We start from the raw sequence: 23,775 nt of genomic DNA, 5'->3' as shown, positions 1-23,775 counted from the left end.
CTCAAAATACAAGGCAGGAAAAGCAGAAATAATATGTTGAAAACTTTCACTTTCTCTATTCAAAGCCTAAACAAACTGCTTCATTAAGCCAAGTTTGATGTGAAGTGGGGGAAAAAATGATCCTGTCTTGATTAACTACAAGTTCATTCACAATATTTTGCATCCCTACTTCCAGAGCTTCACGTTTCGTCCACTCCTTCTTTGTCCAGTGTTTCTCCCGAACTCAGCTGTCCCACAAACACAGACAGCAAGGATACTTCGTGAAACCTCTTTGTTGTCCTAGCAGGAAATTTACCATTTTAAGATCCACACAAATGATCCACTTATGCTCCTCATACTTCAGAAAGTTGAGGACAACTTTTTTTTTTTTTAATAATTTTATTTTTTTAATGGGGTGACATCAATAAATCAGGATACATATATTCAAAGATAACATGTCCAGGTTATCTTGTCGTTCAGTTATGTTGCATACCCATCACCCAAAGTCAGATTGGAGGACAACTTTTATGTCATTCTTACTAAGTCATTCAATTTGGGTTGGCTAAACTGCTGAGGGGTTAATGACTGCTTGACATCAGAAGAAGACCCTTCAGATTCTACAGCCATTTTCTCATGCATCTTATCAAAATACACTTGATTACCATGTTCACTTTCTTCGTCCTTAGAAGAAATAAAACCATTGAAAACTGGAACCGGGAATGTCTCAGAGGGTGGGATAGGTCGTATTGCTGAAGGAATATTTGGATATGTGATTATATGCCGGTTTCTCTTGCCAATGCCCTTTGTATGGATCAGACAGAAATAACAGTCACTGCTGTGGTCCTTAGGTTCACGCCAAACCATGGGAATACTAAAAGGCATTCCTTTGCGTCTTCTTTTTGTCCAGTCACGAAGCATTTCCTCACAATTATGACACACAATATGAGGAGCCCAAGGGGAACTTGATCGCCAAGGGGAACTTGAAAATAGGCAATATATGCACGTGTCACAAATGATCAAATATTGCACCTTTGATGTTAAAGTGTGTAACAGCCACATATATAACAGAAGGTGTCAGGACTGTTCTTACATTTATGCCTACTCGAAGAAGCCATGATTCAATCTTAAAACAAAATAAGAGGGTGTTTTATTCAGATAATAAATTTTTACATTTAAAAACAACTACAGTTATGTAAAAGTGATGTTTGTAAAATATTAATTGCCTTGTGGTTATGTTCAATCCAAGAATCGTTGCCCTTTAACTCCAATTTGAAAACCAATGCATGCCATTAACTGTAACAAAAAGAAATTAAAATTTCATAAAAACTAGAGCATGCACCAAAAAACGGATTTCAGATTTGGAATCAGTGATGTAGAAATATATAGAAACAGTTTTAAAACCTCATGCAGCAGAAAATGAAAAAAAATTTTTTTCCCCAGTGTAAGGAATTGCAGGGTTCTGGTGAAGTGAAATTCTGCTTTTTTCTATCCATTTCATTGGAAAAAAAACCACGATTAATTGAATTGACTGCATTAGTCAAAATGATTTATCTACACTGCTCACAAAAATTAGGGGATATTTTATAGCTTCATATTCTTTTTGAAATATCCCCTAATTTTTGTGAGCAGTATAGAAGACTCATATACATATATCCCAACGGAATTAGCATCAGGAGTAATTGTGAGGAAGGAAAAGATGTCCTTTGATTTCACTTTCTTCTCTTTAGTACCCTTCATACCTGAACATACTCTTTGTCTCTTACTGAAGGTTCTCGCTGTTTTAAAAGGTAGAGTAGGGTGTTAGCTTTCCTTTGATATTTGTATTTTAATAGGAAAATCTGAATTGGTAGCTCAGTATTTATTTGCCTGGCATTGTTTTACTCAGTTTATACTTACTTCTTGACTATTCACACTTCTTCTTTGATATAGGTCTTACTGTAAGCCCCATTTTATGGATATGAACAGTGAGGCTGCGCGGAAAGTCATACCAGCCTGCCCAATGTCATTCAGATGATGAGTGGCAAAACCCCTAAATAAACAAATTGCTTACTAACAGAATTACTTTTTTTTTTTTTTTTGTATTTTTCTGAAGCTGGAAATGGGGATAGACAGTCAGACAGACTCCCACATGCGCCCGACCGGGATCCACCCGGCACGCCCACCAGGGGGCGACGCTCTGCCCACCAGGGGGCGATGCTCTGCCCCTCCGGGGCGTCGCTCTGCCGCGACCAGAGCCACTCTAGCACCTGGGGCAGAGGCCAAGGAGCCATCCCCAGCGCCCGGGCCATCTTTGCTCCAATGGAGCCTCGCTGTGGGAGGGGAAGGGAGAGACAGAGAGGAAGGAGAGGGGGAGGGGTGGAGAAGCAGATGGGCGCTTCTCCTGTGTGCCCTGGCCGGGAATTGAACCTAGGACTTCTGCACGCCAGGCTGACGCTCTACCACTGAGCCCACCGGCCAGGGCCCTAACAGATTTACTTTTGAGGCACCTGAACTGGAGTTGAATATTTAGGCATTCCCAGGTCTCACTACCTACTCAGACTTGTGAAAATATCTATCATATCTTAAAATCCCTTTAGATTTTCAGAGAGCATAGAAAAGCAGTTTGGTAAACTTTATTACATGATATTGCCACTTGATGTCAGTATAAAACAAATTTAAAAAACGGTTTACACTGCAAAATGAGAAATAAATATAATCTAAAGATGTAACTTAAAAATAAATATAATTTAAAATTGCTGTAGAGGCATCATAAGTTAAGAGTGGGTTATTGCAAACATTTTTACATAAATGGAATTTCCTTAAAATGAAGTCTGTTGTTTTTGCCTAAATATGAAGATAAGAAATGACATCGAATCATATGTATTTACTGTAAGTGTTCAATTCTTTACTGGCTGTTGAATGTGAATGACCAGCCTTCTGTTCTTTTGGGAAGCTGCACAGCCCTGGATGTTGACTCTTGTGCTGATGCTCTGACAAAAAGAGCAATACTTTGCTTTCCGTCAGATTTGAAGGATTTAGAAAGAATCTGGGAATATTTTGTTTGTTTTCTTTTTTCTCTGCTCTGCATCATTTATGAGTGACTCCTAGCTCCCACATTTGCCTGTGTCCTGTTGTCTAGCTATATTTGTTGTAGACATAGTCTGGCATCAGTTATTGTAGTTAAACATTGTTTCACTGGTAGGAAAGTAACTTTTGATTAACTTGCCAGGTTCTCCATTTGCTTATTTTGTATTTTTTTCTTGCCTTTTAATGGAGAAGTTTTGAGCAACAGAACTTCCCATGATGATGGACATGTTTTATATCTCTGCGCTGTCTTTTATGGTAGCCACTAGCCACATGTGACTATTGAGCGGTCAGAAATATGGTAAGTTCAAGTGAGAATGTCAATTTTCACTTTTAGATTTTTTTTTACAGCTTTATTGAAATATATTTATTTTTTTTTAAGTGAGAGGAGGGGAGATAGTGAGACAAACTCCCATATGCACCCTAACTGGGATCCACCCAGCAACTCCTGTCTGGGGCCAATGCTTGAATCAACTGAGCTATCCTCAGCACCCGAGGCTGACGCTTGAACCAGTTGAGCCACTGGCTGTGGGAGGTTAAGAGGGAGAGGGAGAGAAGCAGATGGACAATTCTCTTTTGTGCCCTGACTGGGAATTGAACCCATATGCTAGGATGTCCATATGCTGGGCCAACACTCTATCTACTGAGCCAACCAGCTAGGACCAAAATGTATTTCACATATCACAAAATTAATCTATTTGCAGTTCAGTGAGTTTTAGTATATTTATAGAGTTGTGCAACCATTACCACAATCTGATTTTATAGCATTTTTAACACCTCCAAAAGAAACCCTGTACACATTAACAGTCATTCCCCATTCTTGCTCCCTGCTCCCAACTTCTAGCAACTACTAATCTACTTTACCTCTGGATTTGCTTCTTCTGGCCTTTTCATATGAGTCAATCTTATATAGTTGTCTTTGCTTGACATCTTTTAGCATAATATTTTCAAGATTCATTCATGTTTCAGCACAGTAACAACAACATTTTAGAATGAGAAAAAAAAGCTTTTTTGTCTTTTGGACATATTCCTTAAATTGTTTTGTGACAATTTTAATATCCTTGTAAATATGAGGTTAGTTTTATTGCTTTAGCTTTGTTTTTACTTTAATGTTATGTTGATGTGTGGCGCAGAAGGTAGAGTACTTTAATGATTTAGTTCTTTGTTACTTGGTTGATAAGTACATCAAAAGTGTACACACGTAGCAAAATTGAAAACTAGTAGGTTGTATCAGTAGTTCATACAGTTCAGGCCTGTTATTTAACTGTCTTCTGCTCTGGCTCTTGAGTGGATGTGAGGACTCAAAGTAATTCCTAATCAATTACATGTCTCTGTACAACTTTCAAGAGCATTGTTATTTATCTAAAGCAATTCTTGGATGATGTGTATTATTCAGTTGCCTTTTATCACAAAATCAATACATTTTTTTTTTTTTTTCATTTTTTTTTCTGAAGCTGGAAACAGGGAGAGACAGTCTGACAGACTCCCGCATGCGCCCGACCGGGATCCACCCGGCACGCCCATCAGGGGCGACGCTCTGCCCATCCTGGGCGTCGCCATGTTGCGACCAGAGCCACTCTAGTGCCTGAGGCAGAGGCCACAGAGCCATCCCCAGCGCCCGGGCCATCTTTGCTCCAATGGAGCCTTGGCTGCGGGAGGGGAAGAGAGAGACAGAGAGGAAAGCGCGGCAGAGGGGTGGAGAAGCAAATGGGCGCTTCTCCCGTGTGCCCTGGCCGGAATCGAACCCGGGTCCTCTGCACGCTAGTCCGACGCTCTACCGCTGAGCCAACTGGCCAGGGCAAAATCAATACATTTTAAACACTGGGGATCATTAAAGTATGTAGATGTTTGAAATGAATGTTAAGGAAAGGAGGAAAGATAAGAACTTGAGTTTGGTTTTTCTGATCAGATTTTTGGAAGGATCACCTAGAAGTTTATTATGTCCATGCAAAAGAAAATGAAATGCTAAGAAATTTCGGTATTAGACTTTGTTTTACATGTCCAAGAGTAGCACCAGTAATAATAGGGTAACCTAATTGTATTCATTAGATGTATTCTTGGAAGCTGTATAGAAAGCTGTGATGTATAAAGTAAATCTTATTTTCTTAAGTCCACAATAATTTTCCTCATAATAAAAAATTCCAGTAGTCATTACATGACTAAACAAATTAGAATAAAAGCAATATTTGAAGGAGATTTATAAATTTATAAATTAATAATGAAATTACGTTTTTAGTAAGATCTAAGTCTAAGACTCAATTATCATAAACTAATTTAGGTGTTAATTTTTTTTTTTTTTTTTGTATTTTTCTGAAGCTGGAAACGAGGAGAGACAGTCAGACAGACTCCTGCATGCGCCCGACCGGGATCCACCCGGCATGCCCACCAGGGACAACGCTCTGCCCACCAGGGGGCGATGCTCTGCCCCTCTGGGGTGTCGCTCTGCCGTGACCAGAGCCGCTCTAGCGCCTGGGGCAGAGGCCAAGGAGCCATCCCCAGGGCCTGGGCTATCTTTGCTCCAATGGAGCCTTGGCTGCGGGAGGGGAAGAGAGAGACAGAGAGGAAGGAGGGGAGGAGTGGAGAAGCAAATGGGCGCTTCTCCTGTGTGCCCTGGCCGGGAATCTAACCCGGGTCCCCCCCACACCAGGCCGATGCTCTACTGCTGAGCCAACCGGCCAGGGCCTTAGGTGTTAATTTAATCTAGGATTTAAGAATGTTAACTAGAGCAGTAGTCCCCAACCTTTTTTGGGCCACGGACCGATTTAACGTCAGAAAATATTTTCACGGAACAGCCTTTAGGGTGGGATGGATAAATGTATCACATGACTGAGACAAGCGTCAAGAGTGAGTCTTAGACGGATGTAACAGAGGGAATCTGGTCATTTTTTAAAAATAAAACATCGTTCAGACTTAAATATAAACAAAACGGAAATAATGTAAGTTATTTATTCTTTCTCTGCGGACCGGTACCAAATGCCCACGGACCAGTACTGGTCTGCGGCCCGGGGTTTGGGGACCACTGGAGAGGATCTTTTTTTTTAAACTACTTAGTTTATTGATAACGGGTGAATTTTTTTTTTTTTTTTTTTTTTACAGAGACAGAGAGTCAGAGAGAGGGACAGATAGGGACAGACAGACAGGAATGGAGAGAGATGAGAAGCATCAATCAGTTTTTCGTTGAGACACCTTAATTGTTCATTGATTGCTTTCTCATATGTGCCTTGACCGCAGGCCTTCAGCAGACCGAGTAACCCCTTGCTTGAGCCAGCGACCTTGGGTCCAAGCTGGTGAGCTTTTCCTTTTTTTGCTCAAGCCAGATGAACCCGCACTCAAGTTGACGACCTCGGGATCTTGAACCTGGGTCCTCTGCATCCCAGTCCTGCACTCTATCCACTGCGCCACTGCCTGGTCAGGCTAGAGGATCTTTTTTAATAAGGCAATTTTAAGTGAATTCTTGGGCTTACGTGTGGATTTTAGTTCCTGAATATGAGATAATAATAATAACAGTATGCTTTACAATTGTTTTGTGCTTTATAGAAACTGATTTGAGTAGCAGCTTTTTTTTTTTTTTTTTTTTAATTTGGTAGGGCTGGTATTATTTATCTTTATTGATGAGAAAACAGTTTTGAAGAGTTTAAGTAACTTGCCAAAGATAATTTGGTAAAACTTGTTAGCAGACCTCTTCTTCCTTCCCTCTCTTCCTTTTCTCAGTCTTTCTTTTTTTATGTCATAATTTACATAAAGTAAAAAATGCACATATTTTAAATGTTCAGCTGAATGAATTTATGTCATTTGTACTCCAGTGTACTCCAACTAAATACTTTCCTTCAACTGCCATAACAGTTATCATTATGACATCTATTACTAATGGTTGATATTGCCTGATCTTCTTATAAGTGGGATCATATACAGTATAAAATCTTCTGTGTTTTCTTCTCAGTATTGTGGCAATGAGATTCATTCATGTTGCATTCAGCGGTAATTCATTCTTTCTGTTACTATGTAGTAATCTGTTAAATGAATATCCTTTTTATTGTTATATAGTAATCTATTAAATATTCTCGATGGATATTTGGGTTATTCCTAGTTTTTGGCTATGGTGAATAATTTTGCTGTGAACATTCTTATATATGTCTTTTGATAGATAGTCTGGAGCACTTAATTTAAGAATTGAATTGCTAGGTTATTTGTAAATTTAGTATCGATAGATACTGCCAGTCAGTTTACTAAACCAATTTACTTATCTATGAACAAAGTATGAGAATTCCAGTTTTTCCAGTTACCTACTGATACTTGATATTGTCCTGTTATTTTTAAAGATGAATGATAGAAGCAAAAGTCACACATATATGTGTACACACTCACTTTTTAGTTCTATAAGAAGAGAATTCTTTAGTAGTCATTAAACACTAAATATTTTTGGGACTGTTAATTGACGATCCTCCATTTCATGTAAAACTAGCTTCTGTAATTTATTTTAGCCAATTGTTTGAAAAGTTTAATTTTGAGCTTCACTGATACAAACTGTATTGTGATTTTTTATTCTCTGTGGGACAGATGTGTTTTACTGCAGCGTAGACCTGGTTTTTTTTCAAGTGCCCATGATTCCCAAATTTAGGTAAATATTATCTTTACTCTTTCTTATTTAGTTTGTATTTAAAGTCAAGCATTATGGAGATGAAAATTTGTCTGTAAACATTTTTATAACATTAGTTCTTTGGTACCAAGTTACTGAAGTGTTTATGTTTATTTTTTGTTGCCTGCCTATTTTATAACTCCTCAATTCTTGAATTACTTTGTAATTCTATAGAATATGGGTCTCAGACCATATTCAACCAGGAAGGTAAATTCTGTCACTTGCTGTTTTTCCCTATGAAGTGATTATTCCAACTTAATATAGAAGAGTTTGCATTTTTAGCAACATGGAAAGTTTATCCAAATGATATTTTCTTAAATGTACTGAGAAATAAAAATCGTTTTTCTCAACCATTGAGGTTTGCTGAAGTGAGAGTGCATGTGGTAGCCAGTTCTCAACCCAGGATGTCTGGCACAGCCCACAGATCTCCAGCTCAAGCATGAAGGAGTGGACTCCTAGTGTAGATCCAAGAGTAACTGACTATATTTATTTCAACAAATTATATCACTTTTTTAAGCCATAGGTTCCTTATCGAAAAGCGCATGGGTATCATAATATTTCCCTTTTGTTCTTTATTTAGATTTTACATTTTAATCATTTTTAAAAGTACTCTGAAAAATATCAGATACATATTGTTTTTATACAAATATTATTTTGACAATTTTTTTGGTTAGTTATTGCGGATTAAAAGACTCATTTTGATGATTGAAAAACAAAAACTTTACATGAAAAAAAAATGTAGTAGAATGACATTTAAGCAAATAGTATTCAGGAATCAATCCAGTGAGTATTTAAAACATCTTTTTTGTGTGTATGTAGTTTTTTTAAATCAGTCCAAATACAGGTAGCTTTTTGTCACCAGATAGATGAATTACTGTAGCGATTTAAAGGGAAACTGTTATCTGATTGAGCTCTTTTATTGTAAGTATATTCTAGTAAAACAGGATGACATAAATTGTAGCCAAAATTGATTAACAATATATATAAATTTTTAAATTAAGATGGCTTAAGACCCTGGCCATTTGGCTCAGTTCATAGAGCGTTGGCCTGGCATATGGATGGTCTTGGGTTTGAGTCGCGGCCAGGGCGCACAAGAAAAAGTGACTCTGCTTCGGGCCCCTTCTCTCTTCCCCTTCTCTCTCTCTTCCCCTCCTTCCCCTAGTGGCTTGATTGCTTTGAGTGTCAACCCTGATGCGGAGGATAGCTCGGTTGATTCGAGCATCGGCCCCGGATGGGGGTTGTCAGGTGGATCCTGGTCTGGGTGCATGCTGTTGTCTGTCTTATTATCTCCCTTCCTCTCACTTAAAAAAAAAAAAAAGATGACTTAAAAGAAATAACTAGGCGATTATATAAGATCTGTAATTACCAAGCATTTATTTTGGGCTTTAAAAAAGAAACAGGATAATAGTACTATGTTGTGTATATTTCTGCAGTATTGATTATTATCAGTATAAATTTTTTGTCAAATTTTTAATTATCAAACCATTTCTGTTAGGAGCTCCATTCATTTAGTATTAGTGTAAGGTATAAAGTTTGTTTGTCTTTCTTTTTGTTCATTTATTCAAGAAATATTTATTGAGTGCCTACCAGATACATGCACTGTGCTGAAAGCAAAACACTCAGCAAGATGGTTATGACTGCTACCTTCATAGGGCTGCCTTGTATCCTGGGGAGGACAGCATTAAAAATGTTATTACATACTTCAATTATTTTAGTATACTTGTGGCAGTGCTTGCATAGGTCCTTTGAGAGTGTACAAGGTGTACACATATATATTAAATGTGTATTGTATTGATTTTTGAGAGAGAGGAAGGGAGAGAGGGAGAGAGACACAGGAACATTGATCTGCTCCTGTGTGCCCTGATGAGGGATCAAACTGGCAACGTCTGTGCTTTGGGATGATGCTCTAACCAACTGAGCTATCTGGCCAGGGCTGTATTTTTTTTTTAATAAAGATGTACATATAACAAAATTTCTGCAGTGTTATAGAAACCTGTATCTTAGGAGAGGTGATAGAAGTGATTTTATTTATGCTGTTCTATCCTGATTGGATATATTATGATGAGTATGTACAGAGCATCTTATGTAAATTCAGATCAATAAAAATCATGTACACAAATATTAATAAGGTTTCATGGTACTTGTCAGGTCATACTTCTAGTTTATAACTATACGTTTTTCATGCTACTTGTCAGGTCATACTTCTAGTTTATAACTATATGTTATACCTAGAAGCTGATCTTATAGGCGTTCTTTTCGGGAGTTCTGAGCATAGTAGTCAGGGAGCCTTAGGGAGAGACCACCTGGGAAAGGTGAGGCTCTAAAGCAGGGGTCTCAAACTCGCGGCCCGCCCACCAATTTTGTGTGGCCCGCAGACTAATCAAACTTCGTGGATTAATCTGCGGGCCAGTCTGCGGCCGCACAAAATTGGTGGGCGGGCCGCGAGTTTGAGACCCCTGCAAAGGAAGACACAGAGATGCTCTTCCTTATTTGATTGTTTCTTGTGACTTTGAGTTTGGAAGGTGAAATATTTAATCATGCAAATACTACCATATCAGTTTGGTGGTTCTTGATAATGATCTGTAAGGTAGACTGTTTCTCTACTATTTAGTTCTTGTTCAGTTTGCCTTTGTTTGAAATCTTGTGAGATTTCAGATTTTCTATTAGTAATTACTGCTATTTCAAGGAATACTTTCCAAATTTCATAATAATGTCTTTGAATAAAATAGAATATTTCAGCAAAAAGAAAAATAATACAGCAAGAAAAGATTGAATAATATGGGGAATAGTAGTAGAAAAGATTAAGTTAGTGTTTGTATTGAATAATATGATGAATAGTAGTACATTTTTATATAATTATGGAAAGAGTTTAAGGGAAATAATATGGGAATTTGGGGGTTTCTGTATTTTGTCTTGAAACTTCTAGGCAGAAAACAAAAATGATTTCACTTGGAGAAAATAGATTGGGGAAAAAGTCGGTTTACATTGTGAAAAATAATACAGTAATTAATACATATAATAATACAAGAATAGATTGTGTTTTGCATACTCACAGCGGTAAATCTACTTTTGCCCCACCCTGTATTTTAAAATTTTAGGTTTGTTTCTTTCCTTCTAAAGCCAAATGGCAAATTAGAAAAAAATAAGATCAAGTGCAATGAGTAATTAATTATTCATTTAGCAAATAAGCATTTTTAAAGTGCTGTTATTTACCAGGGATTGTGCCTAAGTGGTGTGATTAAAAAGATTTCCTCTTTTGCTCCCTGGCCTAATGGGAATTACACACACACACACACACACACACACACACACACACACACACACGACGAATAGAGGTTTATATGTGGTACCGTGAAAGGGATTCATTCCATCTGGAGAAATAGGAATACAGTAGTAGATGCAGCAACAAACAATTGTTGAATATTATATGACAGGTACCATTGAAAACTCATACATTAACTATGAAATTATACCTATACTGCATGGGATTTGTCCCTGTTGTCCCCATTTTATGGGTAGGAAGCTAATTCAAGTTTACATAACTTGCAAGTGGGTGAATGTGGCAGTCTGGTACTAGGGCCTTTGTTCTTAAACATTATGTTATATTTTTGCTTTTCTTTCATGGTGGAGGAGTTAACTTTTTTTTGGTGAGATAGAGACAGAGATAGATAGGCAGACAGACAGGGAGAGATGAGAAGTGTCAATTCATAGTTGTGTGACTTTAGTTGTTCATTGATTGCTTCTCATAGGTACCTTGATGGGGGATGGGGGGGGGGCTCCAGCCAAGCCAGTGACCTTGAACTCAAGCCAAAGACCTTGGGCTCAAGCCAGGGACCCTATACTCAAGCTGGTGAGCCTGCGCTCAAGAAGGATGAGCCCATGCTCTAGCTGGTGACCTTGGGGTTTGGAACCTGGAATCTCAGTGTCCCAGCTTGATGCTCTATTCATTGTGCTACCACTGGTCAGGTTGGAGGAGTTAACATTTGATTTAAGACTTGCAGCTGCTGGTGGATCAATTCAGATTGAGGGAAGAATGGAGAAAGAGCTTTCCAGTAAGTAGTTGGAGATAGAGGTATGGTTCTCAGGTCAAAGTAACTGTTGGAACTGGCAGTTTAAGGTCATTGGTGATCTTAGCATTTGCCATGTTAAGTGGGGTGGTAAGATAGATATAAGAGAGGTAAAAATTTGGTAATAATTCTTTCAAGAAGCCTTCATGTATTGCAATGGAGGAAGAAAAATGCAGAGATTGATATAAGGTTTAGGGATAGTTTAAACATGGGTAAGTATAGAGTATATTTAGAGGCTGAGGAAAGGAAAGCAATCAAACAGAGAGAGTGAAGATATAGGCGAGGAGTCTGATTGATTGATCATTATGTGGGAGAAATGAGATACAGACCTTGCTGTGGCATTGGGTCTTGGGCAGGACGAAGTTTACCTGTCTCTTAGCTGAGAGAGAGGGGTTAATGGCTGTAAATGAAGTTCATTTTGAGAAATGAGATGTTGATAAGTGAGTGAATCTCTTTTTTCCTATTGGTACCTATTTTTCCTCATACTACTGAGTGAGGGCAGAGAGTAGGATAGAAGGAGAGTGGTGAATATGTGACAGTGATTCTGGGGAATGGCAGAGCAGACTAGCATTGCTTGATGGCTTTGCAAGATTGTACGATATTCTGTAACAGTATTAGATTACCTTTGTGTAGTGTTAGAGATGATGACTGGTAGATTGACTGAAGGCTGGCTATTTTATTAAAAATATTAAATAATTTATATGTGAGATTAATAAGACAATGTAAGTGAAAGACAATGAAGTGATACAATTTACTTTGTTTATTGAAGGCAATAATAATTCAACCATTTACCAGTGTTGCCTTTACTATATACGTTGAAAGGAATTTCTGGAATGGTATTTGGTTGCCTCACAGTATATAATAGGAGAGAGTGCAGTTTTAGAACCAGCATCTTTTATATGCTCATTTGTAATGTGAATCTTGAAGCTATAAATAACAATAAAGAGTCCATATTTGAAATGTGTCATGTATTTCAGAATAGTGTGGTAAATTGATACAGGAAAGAAAAACCTGACAGTGAACCAAGAAAGTTTTGTGTTGAGAGGAAATTTTTGATAAATGGAAGAGGAGAGAATACCTACCATAGGTTGCCTTTTTATTGATGATATCTAGAAACCTTGCTTAGTCTGTCTCTGAAGAAGAAAGATGAAATTTCCTCTTTCACAGAGGATTACTACCTGCTGACTTAATTGGAAAAATAGACTTTTTTTTCCATTATGGAAGATTGTTTTAGAGCTTAAAATTTAAAAATATTTTGGTCATTAATTTCTGCTAATATTTTGAGTTTTCAGGCAAATTATATTATTGGATCTCTTGTGCTTTTAGGCAACTATGTTCACTACTTTCTAGGTAAAATCTAAAATAACGTTTTCTTGATAACTTTTGATTATTCTTCCAAGTATACTGATACTATTGTGTTTTTTGTATTTGAGTGCCTGGAGTTTCTTTGAAGTGTTAGGTTTTAATAAACCTTGTTTAAATGAAAATACAGAGCATTGTGTATATTAGGTGCTGTGAATTTATAGCCCATCCGTGAGTCCTTTTTTCCTGTCATTTTTTTTAAGCATGTTCTTTAAGGCTAGAGTCTGAAATTACCTTTTGTGTCTCCATTTCTAGCCCAGGCCAGGTGTTTTACTACTAGCTTTGCTAAAATGGAGGAACCTGTGCAAATCCCTGGGGATTCTGTTCCCGTTCATTTCTAGTTTCATATTTAATCGTATTTCTCTAAGACAGTGGTTTTGAACTAATAGTTTTTAAAATTATAGTCTTTTTTTCAAGTGTTTAGACTTTTTATTTGCTGGTTTTTATTTTTAAGATTCTCATTTATTGATTTTCTGTGAAATGTCTAACTGTATGCTAAATGAATAACTTTACTTAGTTCTAACAATACCTTTTAAGAGTGCTTGGAGATGTCATCCTCTTTAAGGATGCAGATATTGAATATTGGAAAGGTTCAGTAACTTGACCAAGATCATTCAAATATAGGCCTGTCTCAAAGCATACACTTTTATCTCTTTAATTTTATCATTTTTGGATATGTCTATAATTATGAAGAATAGTAGTATCCATATAGTAGTCCCTCTGTTCAGGGGGGAATGAAACATTGTAAAGTAATTATAAAACCATATCAAAGATATAATTACTTTGTTCATTTTCCTAACTGTGTGTATTAATTAAGCAGTCTTGAACTGTGTAGGTTTAATTTGGCAGAGAAAAATCAGCTTTGTTTCTAAGAAGGAGAGAGAAAAGCAAAAATGAGAATTGTCTTTCGAAAAAATGTTAGGGACTTTTGAATTTTCTGATGATAAGAAACTCTAGTGAAAATCCAGACTTTTTGTGTATGTGCAGTCTCATGACTTTAAATGCTTTCCAATCTTAAAACCTTGTACTTCTTTTTGTGTAGAGCTCTCAGTATGTGCAGTGTGTTGCCGGGTGTCTGCAGCTGATGCTTCGGGTCAATGAGTACCGCTTTGCCTGGGTAGAAGCAGATGGGGTAAACTGGTGAGTGCCCTTTTACTTTTGATGTAGAACATTTAAAAGCATCTATCCTTGACTTTTGCAAAGAAATTAATAGCATTAATCATCCAAAGGAAGTATTTTAATTTTTCTATATCTGTTTAACAGTGGATATGCTAACCTTCATAGAAGTCAATAACTAATAACTAGCATATAGACTATTTTCCCTTTCCCTTGCTTGGTCTATGCTAGTACAAGAGGCTAAGGAGTCCTAAAAACCTAATCTTGATAGAACAAATTTCAAATACTCATAATAGAAAAGAAGTTATAAAAATATCTTGTGGTAAATAAAGACAAAAATCAGTAAGAAAAGGTCTTGTGCAGAATGGAGTGAAACAAACCATGCTTTGTAATGCTACATAATTAGTACATTCTTTGTGGGGTCCTCATTTGCAGGTTCAGAAAGTGTGAGGAGATGCTTTCTGAGGTTTAACAAACATATTTATACAAAGAAGCCCCAACCCAAAACAAACAAATGAAATCCTTTTTTACTTCCAGAAGGCCAGTTTATTCATATGAGAGAACTCACTGTTCTTTACCAGATGCTTTTTTTAAAAAGATTTTATTTATTGATTTTAGAAAGGCTGCGGGGAGGGAGGAATGGAAAGTAGCGGCTCTCAGTTGTTTCTTATATGTGCCTTGACCTGGCAAGCTTGGGGTCTCGAACTGGCAGCCTCAGCTTTCCAGATTGATGCCTTATCCACTGTGTCACCACAGGTCAGGCTTAACCAGATACTTTTTTAAGTTAGTGAAGACATTGTTTCTTTCTGGAAAACCTATATAGGAAGTTAGTTTATCAACAGATGGTTGCTTGGTGAGCAAGGCTTCAGAGCAAGAAATGTTGACTGATGATCTTGGTGCTGTGTCATCAGACTAGGCTGATGCATCCTATCAGCAGTGTAGGGCTATACCTGCCAAAGGGACCAAATACCTAGATCTTCTGAGGCAGTGTTTGCATGAAGTTTCTTAGGGTGGGTTACTTCTGCAAGTGGCTGTTCCTATGAATTGCATTTGAATTGTCATGAACCACTCAGTGACCACTGACTCAACAGATTAGTAATCTTGTATTAAGATGCAAAATTTCAATCTGTTTTTACTTTATTTAATCCTCAGTATGTAAGAATAAATAGTCATTACCACTTGCTGTCTAGAGCCTTTGTAAAATATATATTTAGTTATTTTTTACATAATTAACAGAATTAAGAATAAAGAGAGTGAAAACAACCATTAGAAATTTTAATAAGAATTTTTGTATAGTACACCTCTTTGTATTAAGTGAATTTTGGTGCACAAACATCATAAAAGATGAAAGAAAACCCTCACATGTTCTTTTAGCAAAATGGAATGGTCCAGATTCTTATTGCAAAATAGCGTGTTGAGGTCTTTCATGTTGAATGGCTATGTGATAATACCATATTTCCTTTTTGTCCTTTGAAATATATTGCTTATTCATTAATTCTTGAATTTGAGAAAATGAATTTATGATATAGTTATCTGAAGACTCACAGATGTGACCAGTTTCATCACCATTGTTAGAGAATGGAATACTGTCTGTCTCTTTGCTTTCAACTTCTGATTCATCTAATAATTGTAAAATGCCTTTCTCAGCTAATTGTCATTAAAGGCCAAAAATAATAAGTTCTGAATTCTCAGCTGTGTTCCCACTGTGTCAGGAAACTCAACAGAGGGAGTTAGGGTACTCAGCATTTAGTTCTCACAGCTGAGATTTATTACAGAGACAGAGTAGAGACGGGTACATATACGGTTGGACCATGGGAGCAGAGACACAGGCTGAGTCTGGAGGAATCCATGTGAAGCTTCCTTACGTTCTCTCCCCTCCATAAGGGAGTGGCTCAGCACACTTTCCTCTAGCAATGAAAATGTAAAAGCATTTGTGTGAGGTTTCTGCCCAGGAAACCCATAGGGACTGCATGCTCATAGTTTATATTGCAGGATGGCCATGTAGGCATCCTCTGCTTAGCATGCCACAGTGTTTCAGACACCAAAAGGAAAGCAGGTGTTCAGCATAAACATATTGTTTGTGCAAACATTTTAGCTACAGTGAGCACCTTATCATTCAGGAAAAGTTCTGTATTGATGTAGGGAACTGTTTACCAGTTAAGTTCCCAGAAGCCAGCTAAGAGCCAGTTTTGTAGGCAGACCTTTCTACGGCTAGCAGAAACAGGACGATGGTGCTAATAAAAGGTAGACTACAAAGATGGTGTTTCTAGTCTATTTACATTCTTAAAAAATGATGCAATATTTTGGGCAATACGGTAAGAAAGGCTAATTATTTATTTTACTATTACATTATTTTTCAAGGCAATTCCATTAATCTCTACTTTTCTTATTATTTTAGCCTTTAATATTTTTAGCATAGTTGGGAATAATGAATGAATATTGATCAAAGAATGTGTAACATGATGAAATAGTGTAAATCTTCAAATTATAGGTAACGTAAAATCCCTAAGATCTCATGATCTGTCTTAAGTTTAAAAGACTTCTGTGAGAATTACAAAATAAATTACATTTTATTCTATTAAACAAAAAGTAGATTTCTTATTTGGGAGACTGGTAAAAGAATAAAAATCATGAAACAGCAATTTCTACAGATAATTATATTTACTCAAAAAACGCAAATACTAAAGTTTAGTTTAATAGACTTTGATGATGTACTGAAGCTAAGAATCAGAGAGCCACAAAAATTAGGTATTAAGGGTATTAGTAAAATAAAAGTACATGATTTTATAGCTGTTGAAATACTGACATCAGTAGTAAATAAATGCAAGTCTTACATAACCACCAAAATAGAAAAAAATCAAGGGAGAATTCATGCATGAGAAAAATAAGGGTAATTTAGCAACTTTATAACTAAACAAATCAGAGAAATGGAGAAATGGTGCAAATATAAACCTTCCACTAAGTTAGTAGTTGTAGATTATGAGATTAGATTTAAAATTTATTTATATTAATAGACATTTATTTATTTATTTTTGTATGAAAGAGAGAGACTGACACAGACAGACAGGAAAGGAGAGAAATGAGAAGCAAGAACTTGTACTTGTGGCACTTTTAGTTGTCTATCGATTGTTTCTCTTATATGCCTTGACCAGGAGGCTCCATCCTAGCCAATGACCCCTTGCTCAAGCCAGTGACCTTGGGCTTCAAGCCAGTGACCTTTGGGCTCAAATCAGTGACCATGGGATCATGGATATGATCCCATGCTCAAGCCAGATGAGCGCATGCTCAGCCTGCGCTCAAGCCGATGACCTCTGGGTTTTGAATCTGGGACCTCAGTGTCCCAGGTCAATGCTCTATCCACTGTGCCACCACCAGTCAGGCAATAGACTTATTTTTTAGAGCATTTTTAGGTTGACAGAAAAATCGAAAGTGTAGAGAGTTCCCATATATACTTGCCCTTTCATAGTTTTTCTTATTATTAACATATTGCACTGGTGTGCTGCATTTATTTCCATTGATGTACCAGTAATGATCTGTTCTTACTAACTAACGTCCATAGTTTACATTAGAGTTTGTTCTTTGTGTTGTACGTCTGTAGGTTTTTAGTTTCCCTTAACCACTCTGGTCATTTTTTAGTGGCTTAATTTGATGGTTTCTGTTCTTGCCTTGCATGAATGAGGAGGCATTTCTTAGTACTCTTCTTTGGTGTAACCTCTTTGATTTTAATTTAGCTTTCCCAGTTTTCTTGTTAGTAAAATGGGAAATTAAACTAGAAACTTTTGAAGTTCTAACCCCTCAAAATCAGTGACTGGCTGGGTCAAATTTAGACTCATAGTAGATTTTTGCATTACTTTTTCCTTCTTTTCTCTGAGTTTCCTAAATATTTTGAAAGCTATACATGATCCTCTTGGTTGTCGAGACTCAGAATCTTGATATAACATCTGGTTTCACTGTGATGTGCATACATTGTGTCACCATGTCCTGTTGATTTTATTTATTTAATATCTGTCAGATTGTTTTGTACTGTTCCTTCTGTGCTGTACTGCAAGTCTGTGTTCCCTTTCTCATGGCTTCCCTGCAGCAAGTGCTGCTGCTTGCTTGCTGAATTTCTGTGACTTTTGGAGAGAGGGTTGTGCTGCAAATGGTCCTCTGTGAGTGGGGATCTAGCTAGCTTGTTGTTGGTAACGGAAAAGAAACTGACATAATTTTGTTCCATTAGTGCAAAAAAAATGAATTAGAACCCTTTTTTGTTATACTCATATCAACTGTTTTCTTAATGTGTGTTCCTTTTCAGCATAATGGGAGTTTTGAGTAACAAATGTGGCTTTCAACTCCAATATCAAATGATTTTTTCAATATGGCTTCTGGCATTCAGTCCTCAAATGTGTGAACACTTGCGGCGCTATAATATCATTCCTGTTCTGTCCGACATCCTCCAAGAGTCTGTCAAAGAGAAAGTGACAAGAATCATCCTTGCAGCATTCCGTGTAAGTTTTTTGTGTTTTTTTTTTTATGGTGGATGTATGACATTTTCACTGTGGAGTGTGTTTGTGGACTTTTGGCAGGTGGGATAAAGGTACTTGTTCTTCATGTAGTTATGAAAGTATTGGTGAACAGAGTAAAAAAACCCACTAATTTGTATTTATGCCATGTAGGAATGTGACAGGTGGGAGGAAACCATTTGCATGGATGAAAAGTATAAATTATAGAATGCTTGAAAGAAAATGTAATTACATTATATTCAGATTCAGAAGAAGTTCTTTAATTTTTTTGATATTATATAACACATGGACACAGATGGCATTATGGGGCTAGTCTTGCCAGAGGGAAAGGAAGGAAGGGGGTGAAAGAGGACAAAGGTGGTATAAATAGGGACAAAAGGAAACTTGACTTTGGGACATGGGTGCATGGTGCAGTATGCAGGTGGTGTTTTGTTGAGTTATACACTTGAAATCTGTATGGTTTTGTTAACCAGTGTCACCCCAATAAACTCAATTAAAAAAAAGAAAGTCTCTCTGTTGAAGAGTGTTCCAAGAGACTATTATTATTGAGGCTTTTCTCTTTTGGGGCCCTTATTGTAGTAAATGTATTTCAGATTTTGGATGTACTGACTAGCATTTCTGAGGGCAACCATAAATACATGGGGTGGACATGCAAATCCAAGTTATTGGCCCCAGAATCTGCTTTTAACTAGTGTTTGTTATTATCCTTTTCTAAAATAAAAACCAACAAATCAAAAATAAAAAGTAGGAAGATATATTGCAAATATTTAAATAGCATTAACATTGCATTTGCCAAATATAGTCACTAACATCTTTCTAATTTTTCTAAGCACATAGTGATAAATATATAAATAGATGTGTAAGTTTGTATTAGAAAATAAAAATTACATAATACAAATATTGTTCTATAACTTTCTTCTTAACAATATATAATAAGTATGCTTTCATTTTTATATGTGTAGATCTTCAGTTTTTTAATGGCTGTATTCTGCCATGTTGATGTAAAGTGGTTTATTTAACCAGTGTTCTATTGATGGGCATGGTAGGATGTTTTTAGTTTCTTTTATATTTGTCCACTTTGATGAATATTTCTGTTGGACATAGTTATAGAGATGGAATTGAAACTTTTTTTTTCTTCCCTTCTACCACTGGATGGAGATACTAGGGTTGGAAATCCATTAGGGGTTTAGTCACTTGAGAAACTTTTATATCGAAAGTTTATTTTTTACCATATCTATTTTCCCCACATTTCAGTATAATTAGGGAACAGTTTTCAACACTTGGCAGTCTCTCATTAGTCTAATGTTTCTGTCCCTCCCCCACACTCCTTTCCCTCAGCAAGTAGGAGCCGACAGTAGAATTTGAATGCCCCTGCTTGTCACAGGTGTCTCCTTGCTGGCTCACAGCCAGCCTTGGCCTTGTGCAGCAGGCGGGTTGGGTACTGGGATACCCCTGGGTGACTCTCCTGGCTTTGACCATACCTGGTGAATTGAGCTGATTAGTAACAGTCAACTGCTTGTTTTCAGGGATTTACTAAATTGTTATAAAAAATTAAGTGAAAAAGGAAATCAATTATAAACTTGCCTGCTGTTAAATAATGAGTGAAGCTGAACATCTCTTACTATTTTTATCAGCCACTTATATTTCTCCTATAAATTGCTTATTAACATTTGCCACATTTTAATTTTTAAAATTTGATGTATAATAATGCTTTTCTAGATGTTTGCAGTTAATAATAGTAATAACTAATGTTTATTGAGAGTTTATTCCATGTCAGGCACTATTTTAATTGCTTTCAATGTATTATGCATTAATCTCCCAGAACTCCATGCAATGGATATGAGGCCACAAGAGGTGAAGTAATTTGCCAACATAGTCAGGAAGTAGCAGAGCCTGAATTCAGACTCAGGTAGTCTGACTAATGCTCTTAGTCATTATACTAAACTTTCTTTGACTTATTGAGTGATTTTTGTCCATTTCCCTAGTTAAATCTTCATGATAATCCAGTAGATACTATTTATTTTATAGTTGAGGAAACCAAGACTTGGAGATTTAATTCCTCAGTTAGTAAGTGATAGAATTGGAATTTCAGTGAGGTTTGCATGGCTCCAAAGCCATCTTCTTCACCACTCTGGCATCTCCTTTCTTTTTTTTTTTTTGGGGGGGGGAGGGGCGTTTTCTCAGGAACCTTGACCAGTGGCATTAGAAAGAGAGAAAACCTTAAAAAAGATAATCATAAGTCATGTGACAAAAGAATTCAGAAACCTTTCCTGAATATACCAGCTGTGAAAGCATCATACTTCCATGTTTTTCCTAGTTACCTAACAAGTGTTAAATGAGTGACTGAACGCATTAAGAAGTTCAGTTCAGTATAAATTTCATTGAAAGAGTGGAAAGTGAAATGGAAGTGTGGATTGCTAGATATGATAAATGCCAGTCAGCTGCTGACCATGTTCTGTGTATTAGATTTGTTTTTGATATTCCTTATTTATAAAATGTAACTTTTTTCCCATGTAAAATTGTTCTGTAGCCTTTGAGAGGTTTACTGTAAATAAATAGATAAATGTACCTCTCTTCTTCTGCCATTAGTTTTCTTTAGCAAACTGCATGATGTGAATTTAAGTCTTGTCCAGGTAAAGTAGTAATCAAACCTCAAGTCAGAATTGCTTGTATTAATGAGACTGAAATATTTTAGTAGCTAAGCTGAATGTACTTTTTCTTCTACTTGAGTGTTTCATTATCCATTTTGTCATTTATTTAGCAAAGATGAAAATTCTAGAATCGTAGCTTTTGATAGTCTCCTTCTGTTGCTAGAATTCAATTTAATTCACAAACAAGTTTTGAATCCCCTTTACATTCCAGTTCTGTTAAAATAATCATAGGGAACACAGATTCCCAAGATACAGCTTAACATCAAAGAGCTTGTTCAATAAAAACAGAATATGTAAATAAATGTCAGTACCATGCAATGGTAAATATTGTACAAGAGTAAAAGAAATATAAGACAGGGTGGAGAGTAAGAATAAGGGGTTTTAGGAAAAGCTTCAGAGGAAAGGCTTAAAGAGGTTTTTGAAAGATGCATAGGAGTTTTAGAAGTACAAAGGTGGAGAGAGGTTGATAAATGTTAGCAAGGAAAAAAGGATTTTCTGGAATTGTCAGTAATTTGTTCTTGTAGAAGGATTGATTATTGCTAAGGTGACCAATTGTCCTCCTTTAGGGAGGTCAGTCCTTCTTTTGTAAGTTCCGTCCTCCCTTGAAAAGTGTCCTCCTACATGTCCTCCTTTTTGATATTGGAAGACTAATCTGTAAATGTCTGTATTCGATTGGTGCAGAGTCGATCCATTGTGTGTGATGTGACATATTTGTATCTAAATCAGTACTTTTTTCTTACAATTATTATTAAAAATTAATAGGCATGTAAGCATAATTACAATATAAAATATTACAAATGTTTTTATTACACATTATATTATAGTGTATTATTGTTCCAATGAATAAAATGTTTTTTATTTATGATATTGTTTTCTTCAATTTATTTTTGTCCTCCTTTTCATTGTAAAAAAGTTGGTCACCTTATTATTGCCCTTCTGTCTCCCACCCCCATTCTAAAGTGAATGTTAAAGGAATAAATGGAGCATGTAAGTCTGGCTCTTGATGATACAATCTTGGTATTTGTGGCCATTTCTTTCTGAAGGAACAGATTTGCTCTGTAAATGGAGTTTTTGCTTTGCTGATCTCTGTTACCATTCAGGGCATTGATCTAGTGGGGCCAACCCAAACTTTCACCTGTCCTGTCTTGTTTTCATACTTAATGGGATGTTGCCCACCAAAGCTGAGTGCCTTTAAATAAGGCTCTGTCAGACCTACTTTTACTACTTATTGTGTACTGTGCCTACTTGATGGAGCATGAGTAAGAGCTGATTATGCTTTTAAATTTTATTCACTATGGTCACATCTTTTCAAGTTGATATATTTATTTTCTGAAGGCTTAATACTCCTATTTGTTTTTGTTTTGAGTTTCTCCCTTGTCTTTCCAACTTTCTGCCCTGTTGTAGTTATAGGAACCTTTATTTTATTAAACCCTTCTATTCCTTATTAAGCCCTACCATTTAAGAAAATGGAAATAGTTTGATTTTTTTTTCCTGTTTATAAAAATAGTATGGTATAAAAACAATTTGACTTTGGATGATGGGTATACAACATAATCAAATGTCAAAATAACCTGGAGATGTTTTCTCTGAATCTATGTACCCTAATTAATCAATGTCACCCCATTAAAATTAATAAAAAAATATTATGGTGTTGTGGTTAAAAAATAAGATATAGAAAAATATTAAGAAAAAAGTATAAATTAAACTAGTCTCACTCCCAAATATAGAAGAAGCCTGTTGATATTTAAATACCTATAATTTATAATTTTTGCTCCCTTCCTACATGGGGGATTAACTTTGGATGAATTGCAGTGGGCTAGAAAGCTGAATAGTTGGAAGGGAGGTGGAATTCTTGTTTCTTCACAATTTAGTCAGATCATGCTTGGCATCAGTTACTACAAAGAATGTGTACATGCAGGTTGGTTGTGTGAGTGCCTGGTATATACAGAGGAAGTCAGGTTTGCTGTGCCCGTGGGTTGGCTTCTGTGGTTTGGCAAGTTGCTTACCCTCTTCATGCTTCAGTTTGTTCATGTGTCTGGTAATAGTAATGTTTCTTTAAGTCTGTCATTTGACTTTACATATGCTCATATGTTAATGCCTCTGGAGAAAATGAATATTTTGGTTAAATGAATATTTGGCATATAGTAGCCCCGCAATAGTATTTGTAATCATATAAGGGACAGAAAAACACTGAAGTAAAAGTAGAAAAACCTTCTATATTAGTACAGTAGTGGTATTTGTTGCTGGTTGGAACTGGGATCTTTCACAGAGTTGCAAGAAAAGCATTTCTGGGGACCACACATGATAGGTTGAGGTGCTGTGGTAAGATTTATTGGGCTAGAAATAGAAGGTTGCTCCCAGTTTCCTGATATCTCAGTTCTGTCCATCTTGCTGTATAA

General features: G+C 36.5%; 1 protein-coding gene across 2 annotated transcripts in view; it reads left to right on the top strand.

Annotated features, from left to right (window-relative positions):
* The window catches only part of ATP6V1H (ATPase H+ transporting V1 subunit H), a 144,238-nt gene that overhangs the window by 24,255 nt on the left and 96,208 nt on the right, over positions 1–23,775 (top strand). For both annotated transcript variants that reach the window (XM_066266124.1, XM_066266123.1), the window contains 2 exons: positions 14,150–14,247; positions 18,518–18,710. In XM_066266124.1, coding sequence (XP_066122221.1) covers positions 14,150–14,247; positions 18,518–18,710 — 291 coding nt within the window. The remainder of the gene's footprint in view (positions 1–14,149; positions 14,248–18,517; positions 18,711–23,775) is intronic.

This window comes from Saccopteryx bilineata, chromosome 3, assembly GCF_036850765.1.
Source record: "Saccopteryx bilineata isolate mSacBil1 chromosome 3, mSacBil1_pri_phased_curated, whole genome shotgun sequence".
NCBI lineage: Eukaryota > Metazoa > Chordata > Mammalia > Chiroptera > Emballonuridae > Saccopteryx > Saccopteryx bilineata.
Note: the sequence above shows the minus strand (reverse complement) of the source record. Positions and strands in the feature narration are given on the sequence as shown.